This window comes from Centruroides vittatus, unplaced genomic scaffold, assembly GCF_030686945.1.
Source record: "Centruroides vittatus isolate TY-2023 unplaced genomic scaffold, ASM3068694v2 contig_300, whole genome shotgun sequence".
Taxonomy (NCBI): domain Eukaryota; kingdom Metazoa; phylum Arthropoda; class Arachnida; order Scorpiones; family Buthidae; genus Centruroides; species Centruroides vittatus.
In genome coordinates this window covers 1,620,311-1,647,852 of record NW_027121917.1, presented here as the reverse complement: position 1 = coordinate 1,647,852, position 27,542 = coordinate 1,620,311, and the positions used below count along the sequence as shown (strand labels likewise).

The 27,542-nt window shown below is 34.9% G+C and overlaps 2 protein-coding genes across 4 annotated transcripts in view; one reads left to right on the top strand and one right to left on the bottom strand.

The window, feature by feature from the left end:
* LOC136972685 (uncharacterized) overlaps positions 1 to 6,933 on the bottom strand; it is a 39,241-nt gene extending 32,308 nt beyond the window's left edge. The window contains exon 1 of the mRNA XM_067267292.1: positions 6,712 to 6,933. Coding sequence (XP_067123393.1) covers positions 6,712 to 6,739 — 28 coding nt within the window. The 5' untranslated portion in view covers positions 6,740 to 6,933. The remainder of the gene's footprint in view (positions 1 to 6,711) is intronic.
* A 16,167-nt stretch (positions 6,934 to 23,100) lies between these two features.
* The window catches only part of LOC136972689 (AP-4 complex accessory subunit tepsin-like), a 37,135-nt gene continuing 32,693 nt past the window's right edge, over positions 23,101 to 27,542 (top strand). For all 3 annotated transcript variants that reach the window (XM_067267297.1, XM_067267296.1, XM_067267295.1), the window contains exon 1: positions 23,101 to 23,255. In XM_067267297.1, the coding sequence (XP_067123398.1) occupies positions 23,202 to 23,255 (54 nt within the window). In that variant the 5' untranslated portion in view covers positions 23,101 to 23,201. The remainder of the gene's footprint in view (positions 23,256 to 27,542) is intronic.

Genomic DNA, 27,542 nt, shown 5'->3' with positions numbered 1-27,542 from the left:
AATTATAAATATAGAAATTATATATAAAAATATATAGATATATATACACCTGAATATATATTTATATTAACTTGAATAAAAGAAAAATTCCTTCATTATTATATTTCTTTTCTCGCCCTGTGGATGGAAAAAGGCCCACAATGAAAAGCTATTCTAAGAAGACCTTTTATTTTCCCGGCTGTTATACCGGTATATAGCAGAGAGAAAATATAACGATCAATCAAAAATGACCCCCAAGATTTTTTGGAACGCGGGAACTTTGAAACGTCGAGAAATGAAAAGTAATTCGGAATTTTTTTCTGTGATATGTATCAGTGGAGCGCCGCCTCCCTTGTATTTTCTAAATTATAAATACATATTGTGCGATTATTTTCATATTTCAACGTACTTTGAATTACTTAATGCGATTATAATAAAATATTAATTGTATAGAATTTTGTAATAAAATACATGTGAAAAACAATGATAATATTCGAATATAAATTCGTATATGCATATTCCCAATGGAAGTGCCGTATTGTCGAATACGGGATAGCTTCCACGGCGAAAATATTTGAATCGTGTAAAGCAGTCAGATTACAGACATTCGCCCATGCGCTTTACAGAGCACCAACTTCTCGCGGTTTAGTTCGTAGATGCTACACACTAAAATATCCATAAACGTTTCCAATGATTCCATCCATTGGCCACTGGTAGGGAGCTATTTGACTAAGTGCATTGTTTTAAGATTTAAAAAGCAAAGACATTCAATATTGTTATGTTTCTTTACAAAGCTATATTTAATTAAAATTATATTGACAAATTTTCAAACAAAATCTTTAGAATTTTTTTTTCACTTTTAGATGTTAATAATTTTAAATATTATGAAAAACAATTTTCCGAAGCGAGTTTTAAGTCTTTAAAGTAAATTTTATGGAGAATTTATTATCTAAATTACTTGAATTACAATATTTATATTTACGTCCAGAGTATATTGGCAAGTCACTCTTAGACATAAAAAAATGTTATAATTAATGACTATCCGAACAGATGTACTAACAGAATTATGATTTAATATCATTAATTTTTACGGTACCATCTACCAGTGCGTCTGTTGAGCGCAGTTTTTCGACCAACTATTAAACAAATTCGTACATTTGCAAGGAACACTCACTTGTCAGTGGGAAGAAAGATTGTCGTCACTAGTCTTGCTTTCAATAAAAAAAGAGCTTTCAAATACTCTGATGGAATCGACGACGAGCGATTTTTATGATAAAGTAATTAACGACTTTGCGGAAAAAGTTGTCAAATAGTTAGTTTATATAAAATAATAAAAACAAGTTTTTACATCTTTGTTTCGTGTCAATGTATCTATTTTAGAATTGAAATAAACTGTTTATTTTTGTCATTTCCAGTATTTGTTTAACATTTTTATGGAAACATAGATTCCCTATAATCAAATGTCACCGCATGCCGATGATATGCATGAATATTAGTGTATGTTTGTGTGGAGTACGATTTTGTTCACCCACTTTGAAGCTTAATAATTCCTGTGCCTTTTTCGAAAATTTCTAATATTTTGGAAAGGTTTGTATAGTAGAAAAATAGATGCTATTATGTTTTGGTGGTTAAAGATCAAAGGATTGGAGAGATAGAGGGATGTCATATCTGAGTGGGGTCGGACTTAATGAAGATTTTACTTGTTATTAGCATTTACATTTTTTTTTTTTTTTTTATGAAACTCATCTCTACTCTCAAAGTCTAGATCTGTGATTGCTAACCTTTTTGAGTCTGCATACTATGTAGTAAACATATTTATCTTTAAAATTGTTTATGCGTATCAAAGTTTCAGACTTCGAATAACGACATTCAAAGAAATGAATATGCTTTAATTAGAATAAATGTAAAAAAGTTGATTAAAAAAGGATGATCGAGTGATAAACCGAAAGGATGATTAAAAAGACGAGTGATAAACTGAAATCGTATGATACGTTACGTGCCAGATGATTTTTCTGGCGTGCCATTTTGGGCACGCTTGCCATAGATTCGCCATCCTTGGCCTAGATGGACCGTCCAAAAGGGATCGAAAAATCCCAATTCTTGGGATTATTCGACCCTCGCATTCGATCTCTAATCATCAGAGCAGTAGGGCCTTAACTGGCCGTCTCATATTGAAGGATATGATAACTTTAAAGTATGTAGCCCTATTGTTTATTTCTGACATGAATAAAGTAATTATACGTATCATCTAAGTAAATATAGGAAAGAGGCCGTCCATAAATTTCGTAAGGTATTTTGGGGTGGATGGGGGTCAAGGATTTCTTACGATTTCTTACTCAAGGTTTTTTTTTTAACTCTTTCCGCCCTGTGGGCACTAAGAGGGCCTCTTTTAGTAGGTCCATTATGGGTTCGGCCAGGCCCACAATGGGGCGACCGGGTGGTGAGGGACGGGGCCCGACATATCAGAACGGACCACCCCCCGAAAAATTCCTGGGGATTATTCGACCCGTTCGGATTCGATCCCGGGTCCCCCAGAGCGGTAGGCTGCCACCTTTACCGCTCGGCCATCCGGCCGTCTCTTACTCAAGGGTAGGGGTAATAAATCGCGTCTTACGTAATATTCTTATTTTTTGATTTCGTTGAGTGGTGGAGTTTTGAATTTGGCTTCAATTTGGCGGTTTCTATTTAGAACGCTCGTACTAACGCCATCTCGTGTGACGTGATAGAATAATAACGCAAGCAGACTCACGCTCTACACATTTTTTATCATGGGAGAAAGGCCGTGTGGTGGTTTCTCTCTTTCTCTTCTTTTTTTATTAGAATAAGTGCACCACTCCTATGGTGTATAACACTAAAAATACATAAACCAAAATACATGACATAAAGTAAACATAAAATTAGTATTCGGTTTTTAGTGAAAACTAAAATGTAAAACTAGATATTAGAAATAGTTTTTTCTTCCATGTTTTTTAACATAATTGTAAAAAGCATCAAACAGTGGCTTCTGAACAAGCTTGTCGAGTGGACATAGCCACCTGAAACCAAGCGTAAAGATTTCTAATTTCAGAATAAATCTATCTTGTTCGTAAATTGGACAATGCTAAATCATATGGTCGATAATGTCTAGGTTTTTTAAAGATCAAAAGCAAGAAGCAGTTTATACATCGCCAGGTAGCTTCTAAAATTACCATGCTCAGTAAGTAGTTGAACAGTAGCAAACGTTAAATCTCTAAGTGGTGATGAAAACCTGCATTCAACACTAGGAAAATAGTCTTCTTATTCTATCAGTTTTACTGCCATTCAACCATTGTTAATTCCACTTTTGCATAGCGTTGTCATGAATATAATTTTTAAGGCTGCTACGTAAGAGAGGGATCTGAGTGTAGTCCAAGCCAGTTGTCCTTTGCCGCTGACTTAGCCTGAAAGTCTGCTTTTTCGTTTCCTGGTATGCCAGAAATGGCCAGGAACAAACACAAAAGTTATCTTATTTACAAGATTTTTAATATGGTGCTGGATATATGTGATTTTATTGCTATTGCAATTGGAATTTAATAGAGCTTTTAGGACAGACTGAGAATCACTGTAAATGTTGATAGACAGTTTTGTTTGGTAGTGAAGTGGCCCACTGAACAACTTGGTAGACAGCATCTTCTTCGGCTTGATAGATGGAGGTATGTGAGGTTATCTGTACCTTCTAACATATTTTTGTCAAAAATATGTCAGTTTGGAGGAAAATACAGATACTTGAGTCAACATAAAGAAGGCTTTTAGATCCATCTGTGTAGATATTAATGTCTGCATGGTTATCCATGGGGGAAGCAGATGACACCAAATGTACCATGGGGATAACTCTGTTTACAGGGTGATGATCAGAGATAGTAGGTAATTGCAATGTGGTAGCATATGAACAGCCGTAGAAAGGAGTAGAGACTGTTGTTGAGCCTTGATGTTTGTAGTTCTGATATAGTAGTTTAGAACCTTTTCTACAATATACGGTGGCAAAGGAAGGAGCTCTGCTAGAATCAGAGGTATTAGTAGAAACAGTTCTGCAGCACTTTGAAATTCTGATGGCAAACTATCTTTGCAGAGCGAGTAATTTACTTGCTACTGAATTTTTACTAGTTACATGATCCGAGAGTAAAGTATGAGGCCACGTAAAGTAGCATTGGTTGAATTACCCCATTGAATAGAGTTTTACAAGCTTTATGATTTAGTCCCCAGGTGCACCTAGCACATTTTATCAGCATGTAGTTTATTTTCTTGGCCTTAGCCAAGATGTAATCAATATGGCAACGGAATGTATTGATAGTTTCTCTCTATTTTCTCTTGTTTTATTTTGTATGACGTTTTTGTTTACATGTGCACTAGCTGATCGATCTGTCAAAGTTTTTTGTGTCCTTTTGTGAAAATTAAAATTGATATAAAAATGAATATTATGACATTGATTAAAGATATTAATAATAAAAAGATTGTTAGTAATTAAAAAACAAAGTTCTTAAAATAAATTGTTCACTTCGAATTCATTAAATTTTTATATTTTTAAATTTGTTCACAAAGTCTTTTATAAATAATAGTACATATTAATTAACTAATTAATAATTATATATTTTGGACCTAAGGTTTTTAGGGTTTCATTAAAAAAAATTTTTTTCTTAAAATATTTCTATAAAATCATGCCTAAAAATTACGTAAGATAGAGAAGGGGAGGGGGATCAAAGAAAATATTAGGGTTTCTTAGGCCAACACAGGGGTGGGTGGGGTCTAGAATGGCCAAAATTGCCCTTGCGTAATTTATGGACGGCCCCAAAGCATAATAAATAGATTTCGTATTTTCATAGTGATTTTCTTTAATTTTTTTCCTCTTAGAACAAAAAGTTCAACTCAAGCGTAAACTGAATTTTAATAAAAATATAATATTCGCGCTTCAATTTAGAACTGAACACTTGCCATTTTAATTTCGATAATCACGAATCTGCAATTATGTTATTTATTAAACTAATTTTCTCTTTTTAATCTTAAAATTATTTTTGTTTGTAGTATTTACTTTTTCTTTAATCTACTTCAAATTCTTGAAGGTTAAATATGTGCAAATAAATTACATTTCCTTTTAACATTAGTATATAATTATTTGTCGAATGATATGGAAATTTTAAAATTACTAACTTTTAAAATTCTATCTAATTATTAACAAAAATATACAAATATTAAAATTATATATTATAAAAAAAATATTCAATTATTTCAATTTCAAATGCTGTCACTTAACTTTGAAAGAGAACATATTAACGGTCTCTTATCATACATATTAAAAAAACTGCAGGCCTAATCATTTGAACAAGTAAAATTCAATAATATAGAATTAATAAAAGATATATTTTATGCAGAATATATTATAAAATAGACATTGTTATGAGTTAAACATGTGTAGAACTGCATGGAAATGATTATCTTACCTTTTTATTTAATTAAACCGATTTTAGAGAAAACTATATAAATATTTTGCTTTCTAAAATATATTGTTAAAGAATAGCAAAAAGAATTAATTTAAAATTTCGAATGTTTTCAAAAAAATATTCGTTTTACATATTCACAAAAAATAGCCTATTAAAAGAATAGCCAAACAAAATCGTATACAAGTGAAATAATAAAGATTAATACCATTTGTTTTGAGGTACAAATTCATTTTTAAATTTTTCAAAGCCTAAATTAAACAGGGTCTTCATGACCACGATTGCAGTCTTTGTAGTAAATTGGACAAGTGCAGACGAAGGTTAAGATTCGAAATATTTATAGGCATACTTTTATACATTTACAAGCATATAAAATTTTATAAAATACATTACGGCTTAACATCTAAGTTAGGAACTCATTTGTTGATAACTAAAATTATATACAGTATATGCTTAATTATTCATACATTTCCGTTAAGCAGTTTTCGCTGAAAACTGTTTAAAATACGTCAATTTTAATTATAGACACCTTGTACTTGCTTTAAAAAAGTTAATGTCTTGGGATAACGTCATTGTCTTTCTAAAATTAAAAACTTAAACTACAAAGTACCTTAAAAAGTCACTTTAAGTAAAATTAAGTACTTTGAAAATATTCAGATGTAAGCGAAGTTATTGCTATTTGTATATATTTTGCGGAAGGTATAAATCAGTGCTAGAAAAAGCCGTAAATTCTCAAAATCGATTAACCGGTTTTCAACAAAATCGGTTTCGGTAAAACCTTGTTTTTAAATATCAGATACCAAACCGGTTTCGCTGCCAGCACTAGTATAAATTCCTGATTCTTATTTTACTGTAAACAGCTTGATATTTGTAATATACTAGAAATAAAAGTTTAATGTAAAATTATACTCTCAAAATGTGTAAAATTAAACTTTTAAAATATTAGAAAAATGTAGTTTTAAATTTGCTGGCAATATTGAGATACAAAATATTATAGTTTATATAAGTGATAATTCTACGTTTATTATTCTGATTACAACTAAATAATTTATAAATTATTCTAGAAGTAATTATTATTTCTAAAATGCGCTAAATGAAACTTTTTGTTAACTGCTTCTATTAAAATATACTCTAATACTATACAAACAATTCTATAGTGTAATTATTTAAATAGTTCTTTTTCTTCCAAAAATCTGACGACGTTTTAATCTACAAATTTACTTATTCGTTTTATTTATTATAATAAATTCATTTATATAGAAAAAAATAGAAAAATACATACGAATGATCTTGTCACTTTTGATCGGCATCTTTTTCACCTAGTTATGGAATGTTTATAAAAGAAATGATACAATAAAGCACTACCTAATATACTGTATAGTGATAAAGACAATAGATGATAAAATCTTAATTCCTTCAGATCTCTACTGTAATTTTTTATTATTTTTCTGTATACAATTACCGTTAATTTTTTTGCACGATCATTCGTTTTATTTTTGATTCTAAATTTTGATGACGTCATTCCAATAAAAAATTGCTATTATTTAGAATAAAGTAGATCGAAGAATTAATCGATGAGCAAAGGTCGATCCACATTCTTAGATAATAATATCTACTTGAAATTGTGTGATAAATAAGATTATGAATTATTTTTGTGTTCCGATTTGATTTCGCGTCGAATATTTGAACTCATTAACTGGGTGGGTGGCCTACCACTTGCGGGATCCAGGATCGAATCCGGACAGGTCGATAAACTTCGGGAATTTTTAAGGGGGTGGTCCGTCCGGATATGTCGGGCCCCTTCCTTCAGCTAAAACAGAACGGAAAGTGTTAAATTAAACAAATTTAAAAATATTAATTATAAATCGGGCAAAATAATGCGATACTATCGATAGTATTACCTCCCATCGAATTCTATCGGAAGCTTTATAGTGTGATCACTATCGCTCATCATATTTTATTTAACTTGCTTTGTATCGTCCTCAAATCATGTAATGACTTAAATTTCATCCCGTTCTAATCAAGATAGAGGCTGAAGACATATCTAAGACAATGCAATTTAATGATGTTTTAGGGGTGACTTACGCCCACCATCTTCTACCCCAACCTCGAAAAACGACGGCCGGATGGCCGAGCGGTCAAGGTGGCAGCCTACCGCTCTGGGGGACCCGGGATCGAATCCGAACGGGTCGAAAATCCCCAGGAATTTTTCGGGGGGTGGTCCGTTCGGATATGTCGGGCCCCGTCCCTCACCACCCGGTCGCCCCATTGTGGGCCTGGCCGAACCCATAATGGGCCTTCTAAAAAAGGCCCTCTTAGTGCCCGCAGGGCGGAAAGAGTTAAAAAAAAAAAACCTCGAAAAAGGTGACTAATAAAAGCGTTAAAATTTTTCTTTCTTTAATATCTTAAATAGTTATCACAAAATTTCTATATGATATTGTCAACTTGTTCTTCGCAGTTTATCGCAGTTAGTTCATTACCTGATTTGTTTATACATTATTATTCTGTTTGTATATAGCAGTGTTTCTCAAACTTTTTGGTCCGCGACCCCCTTCTGCACTTAAAAATTTCGAAGGACCCCCGAAGAATGAGTATGTGTAGAAAAACATCCCAAAGGGAGGGGGTTAATTTAAATTCAGGAGGAGTTCATTTCTTTTGTTTAATTAATCTATTCCATGTTGAAATTTCTCTTCGTTGCGTGCCGCTTTGCGTTAAATTTTTGTCAATGTTAAGACAAACGAATTTTTTTAAAAATTATTTCTTTACTGTATTTTTCACAAACAAAATAAATATATTGAAAAATATAAAAACAAAAAAACATTATATTTCGGAAGTTAATCTCGTCTCAAAACGTTCCGATTCAGCACAACACAGACCTCAGAAAAACAAGCAAAACTTACCACTCACGATAGGAAAAAAGTCTCGTTCAAATACTGGCGCGTCCTTAAGTACCCTCTTATGATCGCGCCAGTGCTGCCAGCTAAAAACACATATCAACTAAAATAATATCTGAGTATCCCAAGACATAGCCAAATATTGCAGCGCCACAGCACTAGCGGAAATTCGAATTAGCCTACTGAAACGCTTTCGGTTGATCGGTTTTCGGATAATAGACGCTCTACTGTATTTCTAACTCGACTTACCTACAGACGCAACGCTGCTAGCGAACACCGTTCCAAATGACAATGCTGTTCTATCATAGTTTAGGCGGAGAGTGGAACTCGGGGGATTCCCCAATAGCGCACAAATTTATAAATATTATATTTAGGCTCGTATTTTAATATTTATATTGTTTTTATTATTTATATGTGCAATAGTAAAAATTAATTTATATATTTTTTATTTCTATTATTTCTAAACATGAATCCATAGTAAATTTATAAAATATTTGAAAAAACATTGATCTGGCATCAATTTTTCAGCGACCCCCAAATATTTTTTACGACCCCCTTGGGGTCGCGACCCCCACCTTGAGAATCACTGCAGTAGATAACAATTAATGACGCGCGACAACAATAACTTTGTTTTTCGATTGTCATATCGAAGCTTATTGTTTTGTTGCTGCGTTTTCGTGCGATTTTCAAGAAAGATGAGTGAAAAGACGAAAAGTTTTTGGAGGTGGATTGGTAGAATCTTCGGACGAAGAACTCCAATTCAAGTGAGCGGAGGGTGGAGGAAACAAATGATCCTCCACAGAATGCAGACGTCATCGGGCTTCCGGCAGAATCGTCGGAACATTCAAAGGATCCAGAAGTTGGAGAACTTACACCAGAGTCCTCGGAAATTCAAAAGGACCCAGACGTCAGTGGGTTTTCTTCGGGGTCCTCGGAAATTCAAAAGGACCCAGATGTCAGTTGGCTTTCTTCGGGGTCCTCGATGCATCATCCCGAACGTATAGAGTGGGACAACCCTAAGATATATTGCGACAAGGCCAAGATAGCAGGATTGAGAGAGGCTTTCGTTAAGTTCGAAAAGGAGTTGAAGATCGAAGCAATGTTCGGAGGTCCTCCGCAAAGTTGGAAGAAGTTTAAGATAAACTGGAACTTCTCTTGCTGTTGCTTCGGCAGGGCCTAGAAATCCAAAACTTGTTTGTCTTATGAACGGCTTTCGAGTAAGTGCTATTTTAACAGATTACACATTCGCTTAATTCACTTCATTTACATACGAAGATCTCAAGAAAGATATTAAGGAAAAAATATTAAAAACAGCCAAATTCATGGGAGAAGAATACGAGAAAAGTATTTTGAACGATCCAACAATATTAGAAAATATTATTCATTACAGTAGTTTCGATTATATGAAAGAGAGCAGTAAGAGGAACATTGATGTGTTTTTTGAAAAAGACAAAACATGGCTAGAAAACAAAAATGTACCTCCAATGATAATGAAAGTTGTACAAAATTTAAATAAAACAGGAAAAGATACAAAAAGCGGACTCTTATTAGAAAAGGAATTGTTGGCGATTGGAAAAATCACTTTAACGAAGAACAAATACGATTGCTAAATGAAAAAATTGTGGAACGAACAAAAGACAGTGACGTCATGAATTTGTGGAAAGACATTTTTGAAAATAATTAAATATGTAATTTTAAGACATTTATTGAATTTGTAAAATAAATTTCGAAATTCTATTAAAAAGTTTACTCTTCATAGATGATGATAACGTTATATAATTACAGAAGATTTTTCAAAAGAACTTTTTCTTACAATATAAACTTGCTACTCGCTATAAATTGTAACAATTATTCGTGATAAAGATGATAATGTTTATCTAAACACTAGCAGATAAGCCCGGCGTTGCTCAGGAAAAAAGTAACGCTAGCGAAGATTAAGATTTAAGATTGACATTACAGCCAATCTTACCCGTTTTCACAGAATGCAAGAATTAGTTCCCTCTGTTTCTAGACTAATTAGAAAATTTTTACATGGGTCTAAAAATATGTTCGATTTCCTGCAAAAACCGCATTTGAGCCTGTAAATGTTGCACATCGCTTTCTCTTAAGATTTAAAAAGTAAAGAGTATTCAATGTTATTTTTATGTACGTTTCTTTGCAAAGTTATATTTAATTATAATTTTCTTTTAATTATACTGTAATTATATTGACAGATTTTCAGACATAAAATCTTTAGAATTTTTATCACTTTTAGATGTTTAATTTTAATATTATGAAAAACAATTTTTCTAAGCGTGTTTTAATTCTTTAAATTAAGTAAATTTTATGGGAAATTTTTTGATTTATCTAAATTACGTAGTGAATCGCAATATTTATATTCGTGTCCGGACTATATTGACAAGTAACTCCTAAACGTAAAACATATTATAATTAATGTCGATCCGAACAAAGACGTACTAAAATAATTATATGATTTAATATCATTAATTTTTACGGTACCATCTACCAGTGGGTCTGCTGAGCGCAGTTTTTCGACCACGAAGCAAATTCGTACCTGTACATTGGTCAGGAACACTCGGTCGGAGGAAAATTGTCGTCGCTAGCGTTGCTTTCGATAGAAAGAGAGCTTTCAAATACTGTACGTTGATGGAGTCAACGACCAGTGACTTTTATGATAAAGTAACTAACGCCGAATAGAGTTAGTTTATAAAAAAAAAATTAAAAAAACAAGTTTTTCTATCATTGTTTGTATCGTATCAATTTGTATTATTTTTGTATTTTAGAACTAAAATACATAAATTGTTTATTTTTGTCATTTCCAGTATTTGTTTAAAACTTTTATGGAAATGTGAGATTCCGGACAGGTTCGAACCGTCACGAAAGACGCGAAAAAACGGTTAATTTAGAGAAAAATTTATTAGTTTAAAAAAACATAAGTAAAAGTCGTTTGTAGTCGGACATCCATTGTTGCAGAAACCATAAATCGCGGAAGGAAGTAGTCCTATGATCGGTGGAAGATCGAATTCATCTTCGATTTTGATCTTTCTGGCGCTCCAGGTAGAAGTCGCGTTACTCTTAGTAACGAAGGACCAGCCACTCGGGAAGCGTGATTGAGAAAGAATGACCAATCAAATGGACAAAAAAAAAACGAAGATTAATATAATCCCCGACAATCGAGGACACCTCGTACTCGGTTAACGTTCCGAATAACCAAAACGCCGTGTGTCAACGCACAAAAGAAAAAAAAAAAAAAAAAAAAAAAAACATTTTCTCGTCTATTGTGTCAACCTGTAACCCGTGCCACTTCGGACTTAGACCGTGTTCCCGACGCCAACGGACGACGTCTCCCCGTGCCTTACAGACTTGTCAACGCCAATGTCCCGAGGCCACCTTCGATCGGCCATCGAAGAACCACATCGACGCCCGGGACGTCCGAACGGTTGGTTGTCCTAAAGCAAACTATTTTGTACATAGTGTATGTTTATTTTATGTATTTTAAAATAAAATACACAAGAGAAACACACAAGAGAAAGACGACAAGTAGCCTATCTCACAAAAACTGTTTATTTTAAAACAGTTTTTGTGAGATACTTGTCGTCTTTCTCTTCCGCCACCACACACGTACGAATGGACCCTAGACCTTACTGTCGCGCAATTAACTAACTGTCCCTGGAAGTCGGCTTCTTACAGAAGCACAGCTTCCCTATCATCAAATGTCACGGCACGCCACTGCTTATTATCTATCAATCCATGATTTTAACATGATAATAAAAGTAAAAACTTCAATTATGTTACGAACAAATACTTAATGAGGTCACTAAACGATACGTTTGTAATCAGTAAAGCAACGAGTAACTTTGTATAGGCCTACCTAATACATTTCCATTAGAAATCGCTTAGGAACTGAGTTTTTGTTAATATTTAATACATAGAAACGAAAATATTGTAATAATACTGTACATTTTATATTAAAATATTATTAATACTATATACCAGTGATTCTCAAACTGGGGGTCGCGACCCCCAAGGGGGTCGTAAAAAATATTTGGGGGGTCGCTGAAAAATTGATGCCAGATCAATGTTTTTTCAAATATTTTATAAATTTACTATGGATTCATGTTTAGAAATAATAGAAATAAAAAATATATAAATTAATTTTTACTATTGCACATATAAATAATAAAAACAATATAAATATTAAAATACGAGCCTAAATATAATATTTATAAATTTGTGCGCTATTGGGGAATCCCCCGAGTTCCACTCTCCGCCTAAACTATGATAGAACAGCATTGTCATTTGGAACGGTGTTCGCTAGCAGCGTTGCGTCTGTAGGTAAGTCGAGTTAGAAATACAGTAGAGCGTCTATTATCCGAAAACCGATCAACCGAAAGCGTTTCAGTAGGCTAATTCGAATTTCCGCTAGTGCTGTGGCGCTGCAATATTTGGCTATGTCTTGGGATACTCAGATATTATTTTAGTTGATATGTGTTTTTAGCTGGCAGCACTGGCGCGATCATAAGAGGGTACTTAAGGACGCGCCAGTATTTGAACGAGACTTTTTTCCTATCGTGAGTGGTAAGTTTTGCTTGTTTTTCTGAGGTCTGTGTTGTGCTGAATCGGAACGTTTTGAGACGAGATTAACTTCCGAAATATAATGTTTTTTGTTTTTATATTTTTCAATATATTTATTTTGTTTGTGAAAAATACAGTAAAGAAATAATTTTTAAAAAAATTCGTTTGTCTTAACATTGACGAAAATTTAACGCAAAGCGGCACTCAACGAAGAGAAATTTCAACATGGAATAGATTAATTAAACAAAAGAAATGAACTCCTCCTGAATTTAAATTAACCCCCTTCCTCCGGGATGTTTTTCTACACATACTCATTCTTCGGGGGTCCTTCGAAATTTTTAAGTGCAGAAGGGGGTCGCGGACCAAAAAGTTAGCAGATAAACAGGATTTCTACTGTCTGTGGAAACTGTTTATCTTAGAAATTCTGTTTTTTTACAATTTACCGGGTCTTATACGAGTGATTTTATTATAATTCAACCACTTACAAACAGATAAATTTCACGTTATTAATTTTTAAAAAAATATAAGTATTTGAAAAAAATTAACAAAAAATTTTAGATTTTGAATTTATTATGTATTATAATTGCTTGATGAAAATAAACTTTTATAAATACTTTTGTATGATAACGATATAGCAGTCTCCTATGTAGCTGAATTCTCGTAAAACGCTAATGGATATCTGGATGGACTTTCTCCACTTTGTGTGTCTTCGTAAAATGTTTTTATATTTCAAACCCCTCTTATTATTAAATCAGGTAACTTTTAAATCTTCAAACTTCTCACCATACTAGATACACCAAGAGACGGCCGGATGGCCGAGCGGTCAAGGTGGCAGCCTACCGCTCTGGGGGGCGGCCGGGTGGTGAGGGACGGGGACCGACATATCCGGACGGACCACCCCCCGAAAAATTCCTGGGGATTTTTCGACCCGTCCGGATTCGATCCCGGATCCCCCAGGGCGGCAGGCTGCTAACCTTGACCGCTCGGCCATCCGGCCGCAAAGGGCGGAAAGAGCTAAAAAAAAAAAGATACATCAAGAATGCCGACATCATCCGCTGAATAACCACCCAGAATAGTGATTGAATTTCTGTGTATCAATTAATTTCTGCCTACATCCGACTTGCTGGCTTTATATGTTGCACTATCTGTTAAAAAAAGGATACGTCATGAAAGTGCACACTAAGAAGGGATTTTTCGAAATTCCTCCCCGTGGGGGAGAGAGACAGGATTAAAGACCTCAGCTTCTGCCGTACTATCTATTTCAGATGCAATTTTTTATTTTTAACTGCGTTTTAGTATGGTACCACTGGGGATGAAAGAAGTATATTCCTTAACAATGGAAGTGTTGAAACAATTCACTTAGTCAGATAGCTGTCTACCAGTGGCTAAGGGATAGAATTGTTGGAAGCGTTATACGTGTGTAGCTAAACCGGGTGAAGTTGGTGCTCTGTAAAGCGCATGCGCAAATGCGTATAATCTGGCTGCTTGGAAGCTGACTCAGTTTCGACAATACAGCACTTCCATTTCTCCACTGACATTCGAATATACAATAGCAATCTTATCTTTTTTTTCACATGTAGTATAGAAATTTGTAATAAGATACAAAATGTGGTTATAATAAAATATTAATTTGAATTAATTCAAAGTACGTTCAAATATGAAAATAATCGCCCAGTATGAATTTATATTTTCGAAAATACAAGGGAAGCGGCGCTTCCACCGCTTCCAATGACGGCACGCCACTGATTACGATTATTGTTGGTTCGAGCAATCACACAATGGAACGGCAGAGTTGTGAGGAACGACCCTGTACGGGTCTCGTTAAGTCGGATCCCGACGTGGGCTGTATTTAGACATTTATCATTGTGCAGTGTGTGGGGCGTGAAAGGCTTATTTACTGACTAGTACTTGTTGCTGATACCGATAGTTCATACATAATGCCAATCAAGAAGGCTCGCATCTTTCACGCCCTTCTTTATACAAACAAGGACGACGCCAGCCAATGGGTAAGGGGGGGCAAGATGATGTAAATTGATAGAGGATATGAATTGTATGTAGGTAAAATAGAAACGATTCATAAAGTTTTAATCATTTACTATGTACCGGAAAAGAAATATCTCAAATAAAACATTTTCTTTAACTTACAAGAAGCCTAAGAAGATTATTTTAATTAAAACGTAGCATTTAAATAACTTTTTCGAATTTCTAGGGGAGGGTAACTGTCCCTCTGCCCCTCCCCCTGGCGACGCCCTTGTATACAGATATATTTCTCTGAATTCCGAAAAAAATATATTTTTGTTTTGGTGGCGTGATTTTGCCAACTAATCAGAGGAATGTCAACATTGAGGGGTCGAGGCTCAAACTTCTCTCATTAGTTTCGCCACTGATCTCATCCCATGACTCGATTGGATTCGTTCTCCGGTTTCCTACCGCTGTAGACAGACACCTTAATTTCTTGGAAGTTCAAACATCTTAATCGCTCGAACGAAAACCTGTCAGTTTTTCAGTCATACAAGCGTCCATTAATAATGAAAGATTCCAAAATATTACTTTACTTTTTCTTTTGTAAGCCTAAATTTGTAGTCGTATGAAGTTTCCATAGAACATAACTCAGAAATTTTTCATAAAAATTTCACCATCTACAAAATTCTGAAATTATATTTCATAAGTAAATAATTCATTTGAAAAATATTTTAAGTGTAATTGTTTAACCTTATGATTCTTATCAAGCAGAAACGCAATATTAGCATTATAATCCCGAAAATAATGAAATTTTATTAAATTTATATGTATATAAATATATAAATTTATATGTATATAAATATATAAATTTAATAAAATTTCATTATTTTCGGGATTATAATGCTAATATTGCGTTTCTGCTTGATAAGAATCATAAGGTTAAACAATTACACTTAAAATATTTTTCAAATGAATTATTTACTTATGAAATATAATTTCAGAATTTTGTAGATGGTGAAATTTTTATGAAAAATTTCTGAGTTAAGTTCTATGGAAACTTCATACGACTACAAATTTAGGCTTACAAAAGAAAAAGTAAAGTAATATTTTGTATAAATTGATACACTGTACACTGTACTTACGCAAAGTACTTTAGCCAGCACCAACTAATCGTCAATCCTTTAGCGCAAAACTTAAAAACAACATTCAACTCACCCACAAAAAACTTCCCCAACGGACACAAAACGAAGATTCTATGCTCGAACAATTAACCGAAACCAAACAAGCCATAACGGCACAAAACGAAATAATACAACAAATGATAACTCACCTGCAAACTCTCCAAAAAGGACCAAACTCCCAAGACAAACAACGCACTAACCGTTCTCTTGCCCAAACCACGGAAAATAAACAAACTGACGAAATGAACACGTCTAAAACTATTTCTAACGAACAACAAAATTCCCAAGCTACTCATACCAAAGAGCAAAAAACAAACTCCAAAAATGAACCCTCGACCAAATACCGCAATAATAATACTACTAAAACACGCAATACTAATCTCAATGAACAAATAGAAAAAAAACCGCCCAAAAGACGTGAAAGCAAGGAACATGAGTCGGGAGACAAATCAACTAATAAACAAAAAAAGAGCAACACTCAACTCTAATTCCTAACCAAATCCATTTTAACTTAGACTTTCCTTCCTCCTTCCAGATTCAACAATGAAAATACTCCAATGGAATGCAAATAGCATCACTAACAAAATTCAGCAAATTAAAACAGAAAACCTATGGCAAGAATACACCATACTGATACAAGAAAGCTGGCTTACCCACCCTAAAACGTGTGACATGCCACAGTTTATAGCTCACTACAATTACAGAACAGGCTGCCCTGACGGATGCCCCATCACATATATCAAGCACCACATCCCGACGTCCCTCATTGAAACAAAGACGGACAACGGGAAAGGCCAACCTGGGGCCTTAGTCTCGAGTTTTTCGTGTTACAACTCCAACGTGTTGAACGTGTCACGTGGTACCATCTCACACACTGACGTCAAATCGGTAGTCTCGAGTTATAACTCCCGTGCTTTCCCATCTCACCATGTGAGTTGCTACTCACGTTGAGTCGAGCATGTGAGATCGCTACACGAAAGTGAAAATGACTGACGAATATGCTGTTCTGATCGCAATCGAAGCATTGGAAAGAGCTGAAAGACGTTATATAAGAAGGCAAAGAATTTTTCGACCAATTATTTAATATAATTTATATTATTATTATTATTTTTAATAATACAGTAATATAAATTATTAAGAGTCTCTCTCTGCATCCATTTAATGTTCACTGATCAAAACTTTATAGCAGTTTGTATAATTTTAAGTATTATAACCTTTTTATATTAATATCAACTGAACAGGGACTATTCCGATAGTCCGATATGCATTTTGATTATTTCATATTAATTTTTCATCTAATCGAGTTTTAACGTACACCCCTTTTGTTTTATTAAATGTATAGTACTACATTGGTACCTGAATATGTGCGCTTATTATCACTGGTGTGATAAGTCCTTATTATCTACTCCACATTAGGTATTTAATTAATTTAATTAAATCAGGGGATAAAATATTTCTTTGTAATAATTGAGCTGTTTATAGGACAAATCGAAAACTCCATTTGTAAATCCTTAATATAATCGTCATTATTTTCAAATTTTTCACGTAACTAATTTTATATATCGTTATATTAAAGCTATGTTTTAATATAACGATATATAAAAATATATTCTGCAATGCTTATTTAAATTGAAAGTTTAAAGGGAATTTTAAAAAATAATTTATATTATCAATTTTTATTCTTTTTGTTTTGTGGAGTTAATCGATTTCGCAAGTGGGCTGCTCAATTCCCGTCGATTCGTTTACAACTTGTTACAGTTAAGTTGATTGGTCGAATCATTATAGTCGCAAACCCAGATGGATTGTAAATAATCCCATTGTGCTTAACGACACACGTAAACAAGTGAATATGACCTACTTCCGCTCGCCTTTCAAGTTCGCTCGAAGGGTCTAACTCGAGACTACCGATTATGTGAGTCATAGTAACACGAATAAGTTCAATGACGTCAGTTCGAGTACAACACGAAAAACTCGAGACTAAGAATTTATCACCGACATTCATCTGCCAAAACGCATCAGAATCATAAGCGTATACTTCCCTCCACAAGCAAGCAACCACCTCATGGAACGTATTCTTAACAGGAATGACCATTCCACCACCATTATTTGCGGTGACTTTTAATGCCCAGAACACCATGTGGGGAAACTCCACGACAGACGTCAGAGATCGCATTATCGCAGACCAACTTACGATAACTAATACTATCCTCCTCAACGATGGTCAATTCACATATTACAATCCAAACGGTAATAACACAGCCATACATCTCACTCTCGTAACGAATGACATTGCAACACATGCGAACTGGAACCTCTTGTCCATTTTTTGCGGCAGCCACCATCGCATGATTGAAACCGACATATCCAATATCAGGACAGCCAAACATAAAGCGAATAACCAAACACACACTAGCACAGTGGCGTAGCTAGGGGGTGCGACAGGTGCGGTCTGCACCGGGCCCCTGGAAAACGATAGGTCCATGGGGCCCCAAAATCACGAAAAAAAGACCCAAAAATTTTTTACGGCAATCAGAACAAAGCAAAATTTGGCATTTGGATGCTCGAGCTGGGGCCCCTATTACACAGGAAAACCAGCAACTCAACTGTAATCTAGTTATACACAAAAACATTTTAATCCTTTTACGTAAACAAAACAAAAAAATACCTAACGACGTTCAATTTCTTTTATTTGATAAATAATGCATTCATCAAATGAAAGAAATTGAACGTCTAAACGCAATGTTTTTAACGGAATAAATAAATTCAAAAGCCGAAATTTATAGAAAAAAATTACTTGTTTTCGTTTGGACGTTACCGATTACCATTACGGAAAAAGGACACCCCTGCCGAAAAATTATTTTCGAGGGCCCACAAATCTGGTTCAGCACCGGGCCCGGAGAATCCTAGCTATGCCACTGCACTAGCACCTACATTAACATAACAAACTTTCATCTCCTTGGGCTACCCACACGGGCTGGACCTATGATGATTTCATCAACAAATACAAAGAACTCACATACACCCTTATCAATCGCAATCTAACAGAGACCAAACCTTCCGTGGTGAAATAAAGAATGCCAACGAAAATTAACGAAAAAAAAAGCAAGCATTTCACCGCTTCCACAGACATACTAACCGTGAAAACTGGATTCTGACATACTAACCGTGAAAACTGGTGCCAGAGAAGTGACAGTAGATTTCAACACACAATACTTGCTCAAAAACGCACCTTTTAGAAGAATCTTTCTATTTCTCCTAACTACAAGAACAATTTATGAAAAATCATTCACCTCCTACGCACAAAAAGTAATCCCCACAATGATCATCTCATCATCGAACAAGACGGGCAGATTATCACACACCCTAACCATCAAGCCCACATTTTCAACCAATACTTTAACCCACAAATACAGATACAATAGGTGAACTAAATAAAAAACATTATTTCTGATCTGTAAGACTAAATATCTGCATCCATAGTTTCCAGTATAATAAGTCCTGTTAATATATTAAAAAGTACTGGTATACAAAATAAATTTTAAATTACGATAGAAAGGACACAAAGGCATAATAATTATACAGATACAACCCATTCACATTCTCTCCCTCACCAACACAGACCTCCCTAAAGACGCTTTCAATAGCCAATGCTATCGAACATGAACACAACTGCGCATTAAAAAACGGAGGAACACTTCTCCCGGTTTAGATGGCATTACCATGAAGATTCTCAAAGTTTTCAACAACAAGGCCAAATGCCAATTACTTAACATATACAACAACATCTGGACAACAGGCACCATCCCCAATGAAATGAACAAAACAATCATTATCAGTGGCGTAGCGTAGTGGGGGCGGCAGGGGCGGCATTTTTTCACAATAAATAATAATAATATCTTGTAAAAATTTGAACCATTTCACTTCACATTTTTATCGCACCTACGGTTCGGACCGATTGAAATGAGTACGGAATTTTTCATTACTTATTCTGTGACAAAACTGGAGATTCCCCTTTCTTTAAATAAATGTATAATAATGACATCTTGCTCATTGTAGCGACTAACAACACCGTCTGTACTGACTTGTAGGGATTCCCCGTATTTTATTTAAGAAAAAGCGAAATTTTAAGGGGGCTGCGAAATTTTCCTCCTCCCACCCACGCTACGCCACTGATCATTATTCCCATACGCAAACCAGGTAAAGACACGACGAACGTCGCCAATTACCGTCCGATTGCCTTGACATCAACAATCTAAAACCTTCGAACGTTGGCATAACCTTGCCCACCAACAACAATGGTTCAACTATAAACACTTTGGAGGCCTTCCGGGCAAGAGGAGAAGAGACCTCCTTACCCACATGATGATCCAGATACACACACTGTGCAACAGAGGTCAATTCTTCAATATCCTCACCCTTGACATACACAAAGCTTTCGACTCTTTCAAACACTGTCACATTCTTCGCAAAGCCATTGCCAAAGGCCTCAGAGGCAATTCTCTCATATGGTTAAAAAATATCTTATATAACAGACAGGTTATGGTTAAATGGAGAGGTCATACCTCTTCAGAACTCACCCAATGCAGAGGTATTCCTCAAGGCAGCGTGGTCTCACCGTTCCTTTTCGCCCTCTATTTTTAAACTCGAAAATAAACACACACTAATCTACGTCTATGCCGACGACATTACGGTCATCATTCACGAGAACAATCCTTTCAATTTACGCCACAGCACTGCCCATTTCATCCACTCCCTTGAGAATTGGGCCAGCATCAATGATGTCAGCTGCCAACCACAAAAATGTCTATTCTCCGCATCCCAATCAACATTCATAACAATCAGGACTTTATTCTCCAGGGGCAGAACATCCCCGAAGTTAACAAACTGAAAACTCTCGGCATTTTTATCACGGCTAATCTTTGTTGGAATACACACATTCAATACACCCACAACAAATGCAGAAAACTTCTCGACATTTTCAAAATCTTTTGCAACAAAAACACAGGCGGCTACCCTACTGACCTCCTCTGCATTGCTAACAGTACCATTGGTAGTATCTTTACATACCCCATCCCCAGTATCGCTACCCTTACCAAGACACACAGCTCCACACCTTAGAGCAGGGGTTCTCAAAGTGGGTGTTACCGCCCCCCTGTGGGCGGTGAGTAAATCTAAGGGGGCGCTGGAGGCAGGTTAATGAACGGTGACCAAAGGCAAAAGTTGGGGTCACTGATGGGTTAGGGGGCGTTAGGTATAACTTTATGGAACAAACTAAGTTTGAGAACCCCTGCCTTAGAGTCTATTCAAACCCAATACATCAAACTCAGCCTTGGGCTCCCCATCTCTACCAACATCGTTACACTCCGCGTCGCAAATAAAACCTCCCTCGATTGCCGCTTTCACAAATGCATCATTAAACAATACTTCACTTACATCAAGAAAGCTACTTCTGACCCCCTCTTCCAATCCATTATTCAGAACATACACAACAATTTAGGCGCCTCCCTCGTTTAGATTCCGTTCATTCACTTCACCCGCTCCTGGCTTCTCCTACACAGCGTCCAACCTTCCAATCTTCCGTCAAAGTCGTTCAACATCACTAACGCCTCCAACCACAACATCCATCTCGACGACCTTGCCTTCCAAAATTCCAATCTCCTTGACACATTCATCCAACAGTCCTTTAAGGCAGGAATGGGAAGCCCACCAAAGCATCAACACCATAGTTGCCACTGACGGATCGAAAACCACCAATACCGTGACAGCGGCTTTTGTTGACTCTAAAAACATCACGGCCCAACTCTCTCTCCACTCTGAGGCCACGATTTTCACTGTGGAAGGATATGCAATCCTTCCACAGTGAAAATCCATCCAATCAAGAAATCCATCATGCACCGTCAAAAGTCAGATGCCGTCAATTGTTCAGACTCGAAATCCGTTCTTAACGCTCTCCACGCTCAACATGATAAGTCCTTACCTTAATCCAAATCATTAACACCATCTTCAACCAATGGCATATCCTCAACCTTCAGACCAAAGTTATCTGGACCCCGGCTCACGAAACTCGCATCAACGAACAAGCTGACAAACTCGCCAAGACCAACCCCCTCAACTCTAACATCACCCACTACATAACCCCCAAAGACCTCAACACTCATCAAGTCCGACAACGAGAAACACATGAACAACAGATGGAACGCCTACTCCAAAAACTATCTCTACCCTTGGTTTTCTAACACATCAGATATTTCTATTCCTGACGTCACTGACCGCAGCATCAACGTCCTCATCAACCGCGCAAGAACTAACTCTTTGCTTACGAACCACATTCTTCATATTCGCAACATCTACACCACCGACCAGTGCAAACACCGTCCAAGCAAAACAGGCACAACCATACATCGCCTCAACGAGTATTCAAAATTCAACATCAGGAGAAGTAGCCTCTCAGGTTAATTTTACCTATGGTCCCAAGATGGCGGCTCGTCTCTGATTCCAGCAAATAGAAGAAGGAAAACAGTGGGGAAAACACTGTTTCCTTGCTGGAATCAGACGAGCCGCCATCTTGGTAACATTAACCGCCTCTCCAATAACAGTCTTACAAAAAATCATCTACTCAAAATCAGCGACTGCCTTCAATTAATCCCGAAAGACGTTTGCCTCCAATCCTTATCGATATTTTTTTAATGAATACAAAAATACCTACAACTACTAAATCAATCTAACTTTTTCTCATCTCATTTCGACTGCCAACGGACAACAAATATTTTTTCATCCACTTTTTTTTTTCTTTTTCGACGTTGCTCTTAGTGTCCTGAACCACCAATGACTCCACACCCCCTTGTGCATTCTCCTTCATCCCTCTACATTAGTAGTGATTTTGTCAAACGTTTCTTCTAGACCTTTCAAGTACATCAACTTGAGATCGCCATTTGGAGTCGGTTGGAGAAACACTCCAACCAACTCCACTCACCTGGAAAAACAACTACACAGGGCGAAATAGTCGACATAGATAACGCCTAACATCACCGCCAGAGGGCGGCAAGCAAGCAAGGATTCTTATCTGTGGTTTGTTTATTTTCATTTTAATAATTTCTCGATAACTAGCAAGATGTCAGCTTAAAACATATGTTCTCGAGAAAAGTAAGGCAAGCGACATAATGTTTAGTGCTGCCAAAGAAATATTAAGAGAAGAGTTCTCTTTTTTATCTAAGGTAGGCTACTGTTTATATTTGTATATTGAAATTTTTTCGCAGCTTCTCTGTTGTTTGTCGACTTTTTGAATCGTATTTTGAATCGAATTGACTTTATTGGTGTTGTGATTTTTAATGCCATTTTTAAATTTTTGTTAATTGTTTTTCTTCAAGAAGTAACGCCATCTAGAGAATAAATAATGAACTAGTTAGTTAGTTTATTTGTTTTCATAACAGTGCTGTTCTACCATGTGGAACATGTTTACTAAATCTTTAAAAAATACAGTACAGATAGCCCTCGGTTTACACCTCCTACAAAAGCCAGCGTAAAATGAACCCATATTTACAGTGAGGTGTTATGTTCTACATAAATGAAAAATAAGCAAATAATTTTGTTTATTAATACAATATAATACAAAATACATATATTATAAATTTAATTTTTAAAATGTATCTTATGATAAAATAAAGTGAAATGTTTTTATTAAAAAATCTTCAGAAAAACAAATGATATTTCAAAGTTTCAGATCTCTTACATTTTTCGGAAAAAGTATCCATCTTTAATTGTTTAGATTTTTGTTTTCTTTCATTAAGAATTTCGGAATATGGTCAAATGAATGTGACGATGCTCCTTTTTACATTTGCACTTTGCTCCCAATCATCTAACTCACAAAGTTCATCCGTCAAACTTCCCATAGTTGAAAGGATATGCTTTAGATTGGCCATTTTCATAACTCTTGGAGTTTCTTTGTTTTCTTCCTTCTCTGACTGTTTACGATCTAATTTTTTGTATAATTCTTCTAAGTCTTCATTCGAGGAGCTGATCATGGGCTTCTAAAAGTTTTGTCACATCTTCAGATATAATATCTTCCAATCCCACATTACATGCAAGTCTGGTAATGTCTTCAATTAAATTCTCCTGATGTACTACTACTTCAAAATCATGCATGAATGCTGGCAGACGTTTTTGCCAAACTCCATTTAAGCATTTTGCTGAAACTTTATCCCAGCTGACTTGATATTTTTAATGCCTTTCAAAATATTGAAAGACTGCCAATAGTCAGATTAGATGTCATTCCTTGTCCATTTTGACCAATTGTATTATCTGATAGGCCCATTTGGTACAGGAAAAATTTAATGTAATTATATAACATACAGTATCCATATAACAAATCAAATCCAATCCAATTCATAATTTTTATTATTAAATTGTCACTGTTCTGACTTATGAGTGTCAAGTTTTGCCATTAACAAATTAAAATTAAATGAGAAAATGCTAGTTTATTTATTGTATTTTATCAGAAATGATAAAAATTAGTTTATATTATTTAAATTGTATTATTTGTCAAATTTAGCATTTGAAAATCAGTAATGCTCTGTCTGATAAAAATATGAAATAGTCATATTCATATTTTGATTGTTTTTACATTATTCAAGATTTTTTACTATTCACATAGTTTTATAGTCAAAACCAGTATTATCTAGGAAATTTGAGACTATGTTTTTTTTTGATTTTGAGATATTCTGGATTTTAAGTCATTAGATTATGTCTGGTTCTTATGTCACTGGATTAAAGCAGGATGATTTTGTACATGCTTAATTAAGTATTGTCATGCAGTCAACAAAACAAACCAAAAGCCAGCAAAATATTAAAGGATCATAACTTGTACAAATCCTTTATTATAATAACGTAATCCTTTATTGTAATTAATAATGTTAATAATTGCAATTATTTGCAAACTTTGTCTGTCTAAAAGTAAAGTTTTTCCTAACTTTCATTTCCAAGTTCTGAGTTTTCTGAAGTTTCCACTTCATTAAGTAAAATAATTAATAAAATGGAGTTAATAGCAGTACTGTTTGTAGTTTTATTCACTTCCTTTATAAGTAACTTTTATAACATTACAATAATACAGAAATAATTTTCAGCAATAAAACAGTTTAAGAAATTTACAGTGATGGGCTGATCCACTGGAAAATCATGAATTTCCTGGTTGGCTCTTTTCTTGATGGCCATTTATTTTAAAAGGTACATTATATTTCACTTTAGAAAGATAAATTAATACTTAAACAGTGCTTGTATTTTATTTATCATATTAAGTTTGAAAAAAAAATTTATTTTAATTCAGGATGTAAACTGTCATGGTATAGCTCTTATGAAAAGACTTTCTAGCTCATGTCAAACATGATCTATTACTTGAAATTTTAACATGACTGGCCCTGATTTGGACATGAGTTGCTGTAGAATGCCCTTGCAAACTGACATTTGGCCTATCATGATGCATATTTTATAGCTTATAATTTGAGAAGAATTTATAATACAATGACAGGGCTGGGACATATATTGGACTAATGCTCAATACTGCCTGGATTTGATCCTGGGTCCCCTAGAGCAGGGGTGGTCAACAAGTCGATCGCGATTGACTGGTCGATCGCCAAGCCAATTTTGGTCGATCGCTAGCAATGTCTTGACATAATGTATTATATTTGTAACCGAACGCAACTGCATGCATGCAGTTATGACTCGACTCATAAGCAGTTAGTGCACTTTGTACTGAAACAGTGTATAAACATAGTATGTATTTCACACTTCCCCCTCCTCACTTAGACTATGCCTATGACAACAAGTCGATCGCGACACACTTTTACGATAAAAAGTAGATCTTATGTGCACCCCTGCCCTAAAGCATTAAGCTGATGCCTTAACTACTTAAATATATACATAAACTGCTGGCCATTAAAACACCAAGAAGGACAAGAGCTCTCAAAGTCATTTGTACAGATAACTTACGGAATAAGGTGAAATGATTACAATTTCAGCTTAGTTTAAGCTGCAGAATGTCTAGAGATCAGTATCTTGTGTAGCCATCATGGACAATAACTTTTGCTACATGGCCGGCATGGAGAGGAATAGCCCTTTCAATAGTAACTTGGTTATTGATCTTCTTACAGTTTGTGGTGGTGTTCTAACATTCATTCAAAATTTGTAATTTTTTAATTTTGAAATTATAATTAGTGTATTTTTTGTGTATAGTGATTCTGTAAATTATATTTTGAATTTTTGTAAGTATTTCCTGCATTCCTTGTGAAATATTAGCTTGAATTTAGAATGCTAAACTTAAATTACAATGTGTTTGGATTTTACCATACTTAAAATGCTAATTTATGTATATTTAAAAATCTGGACAAATTGAAAATCCAGATTCAGCCTCATTTACTCAGAATTTTTGATACTTCACCGTTTTTAAATTTTACAATGATCAGTTATTACAAAAATATTTTTAAAAATTAAAATGAGTTATGATTTTAGGATAATAAACAATTAAAAATTGATAATTATGTTGATTCTAATATTTTTTCAAGTAAGTGTATTTTTATGCTTATATTTTTTATATTCTAATTATATATATATATATTTAGAATATATATACAGGGTGTTTTTTTTAAACTGACAGTACTCAGAGACATCTGTAGAGCAATCTAACAGCCAGACTGTCGCCAAATTTGGGAGAGTGACTAAGGATGACATGGGAAAGAGATTCTGCGAAGGAAAAAAGTAGTACTCAAATTTGCTGGTAGGGGTGGATTTAGTGCTGTTGTAGCAAAACAGCTAAGAATCTGCATAAAATCCAGCTGCAATTAACAAACACACAAATGAATAATCAGACAGAGGTTTCAGTGTAATAACGAAAGTTTAATTAATCTGCAAATAACCTTCTCCCTTTTTTAATGTGATCACTGTCCCGCTGGACAACACATTGCATCCTGAACACCGTGTTCTCTATGGCAAAACGTAACATGTCCGCGGGAATGTTCATCACAATTCAAGAAATGTTGTTCTTCAAGGTCATCAAGTTTGGGACACTACCAAGATAGACCTTAGACTTTAAGTAACCCCACAGGAAAAAGTAACATGGGGTTAGATCCAGGGAGCAAGGCAGTCATGCAAGTGGGAAAAAGCAACTGATGATCCTTTCTTCAGTGAAGTGCTGGTAGCTGTTTTGCTACAACAGTGCCAAATCCACCCCTACCAGCGAATTTAGGTACTACTTTTATTCCTTTGCTGAATCTCTTTCTCATGTTGTCCATAGTCACTATCCCAAATTTGTTGACAGTCCGGCTGTTAGATTGCTCTACAGATGTCTCTGAGTACTGTCAGTTTAAAAAAAAACACCCTGTATATAAATATATATATATATATATATAATACACTACTGTGATTAAAAAGTATTGGGAATGATTCGTTTAAACTGTGCGTGTACAAGAGGGCACTGTCATTGGTATTTTTGTCATTTGGTACAACTTTCATCA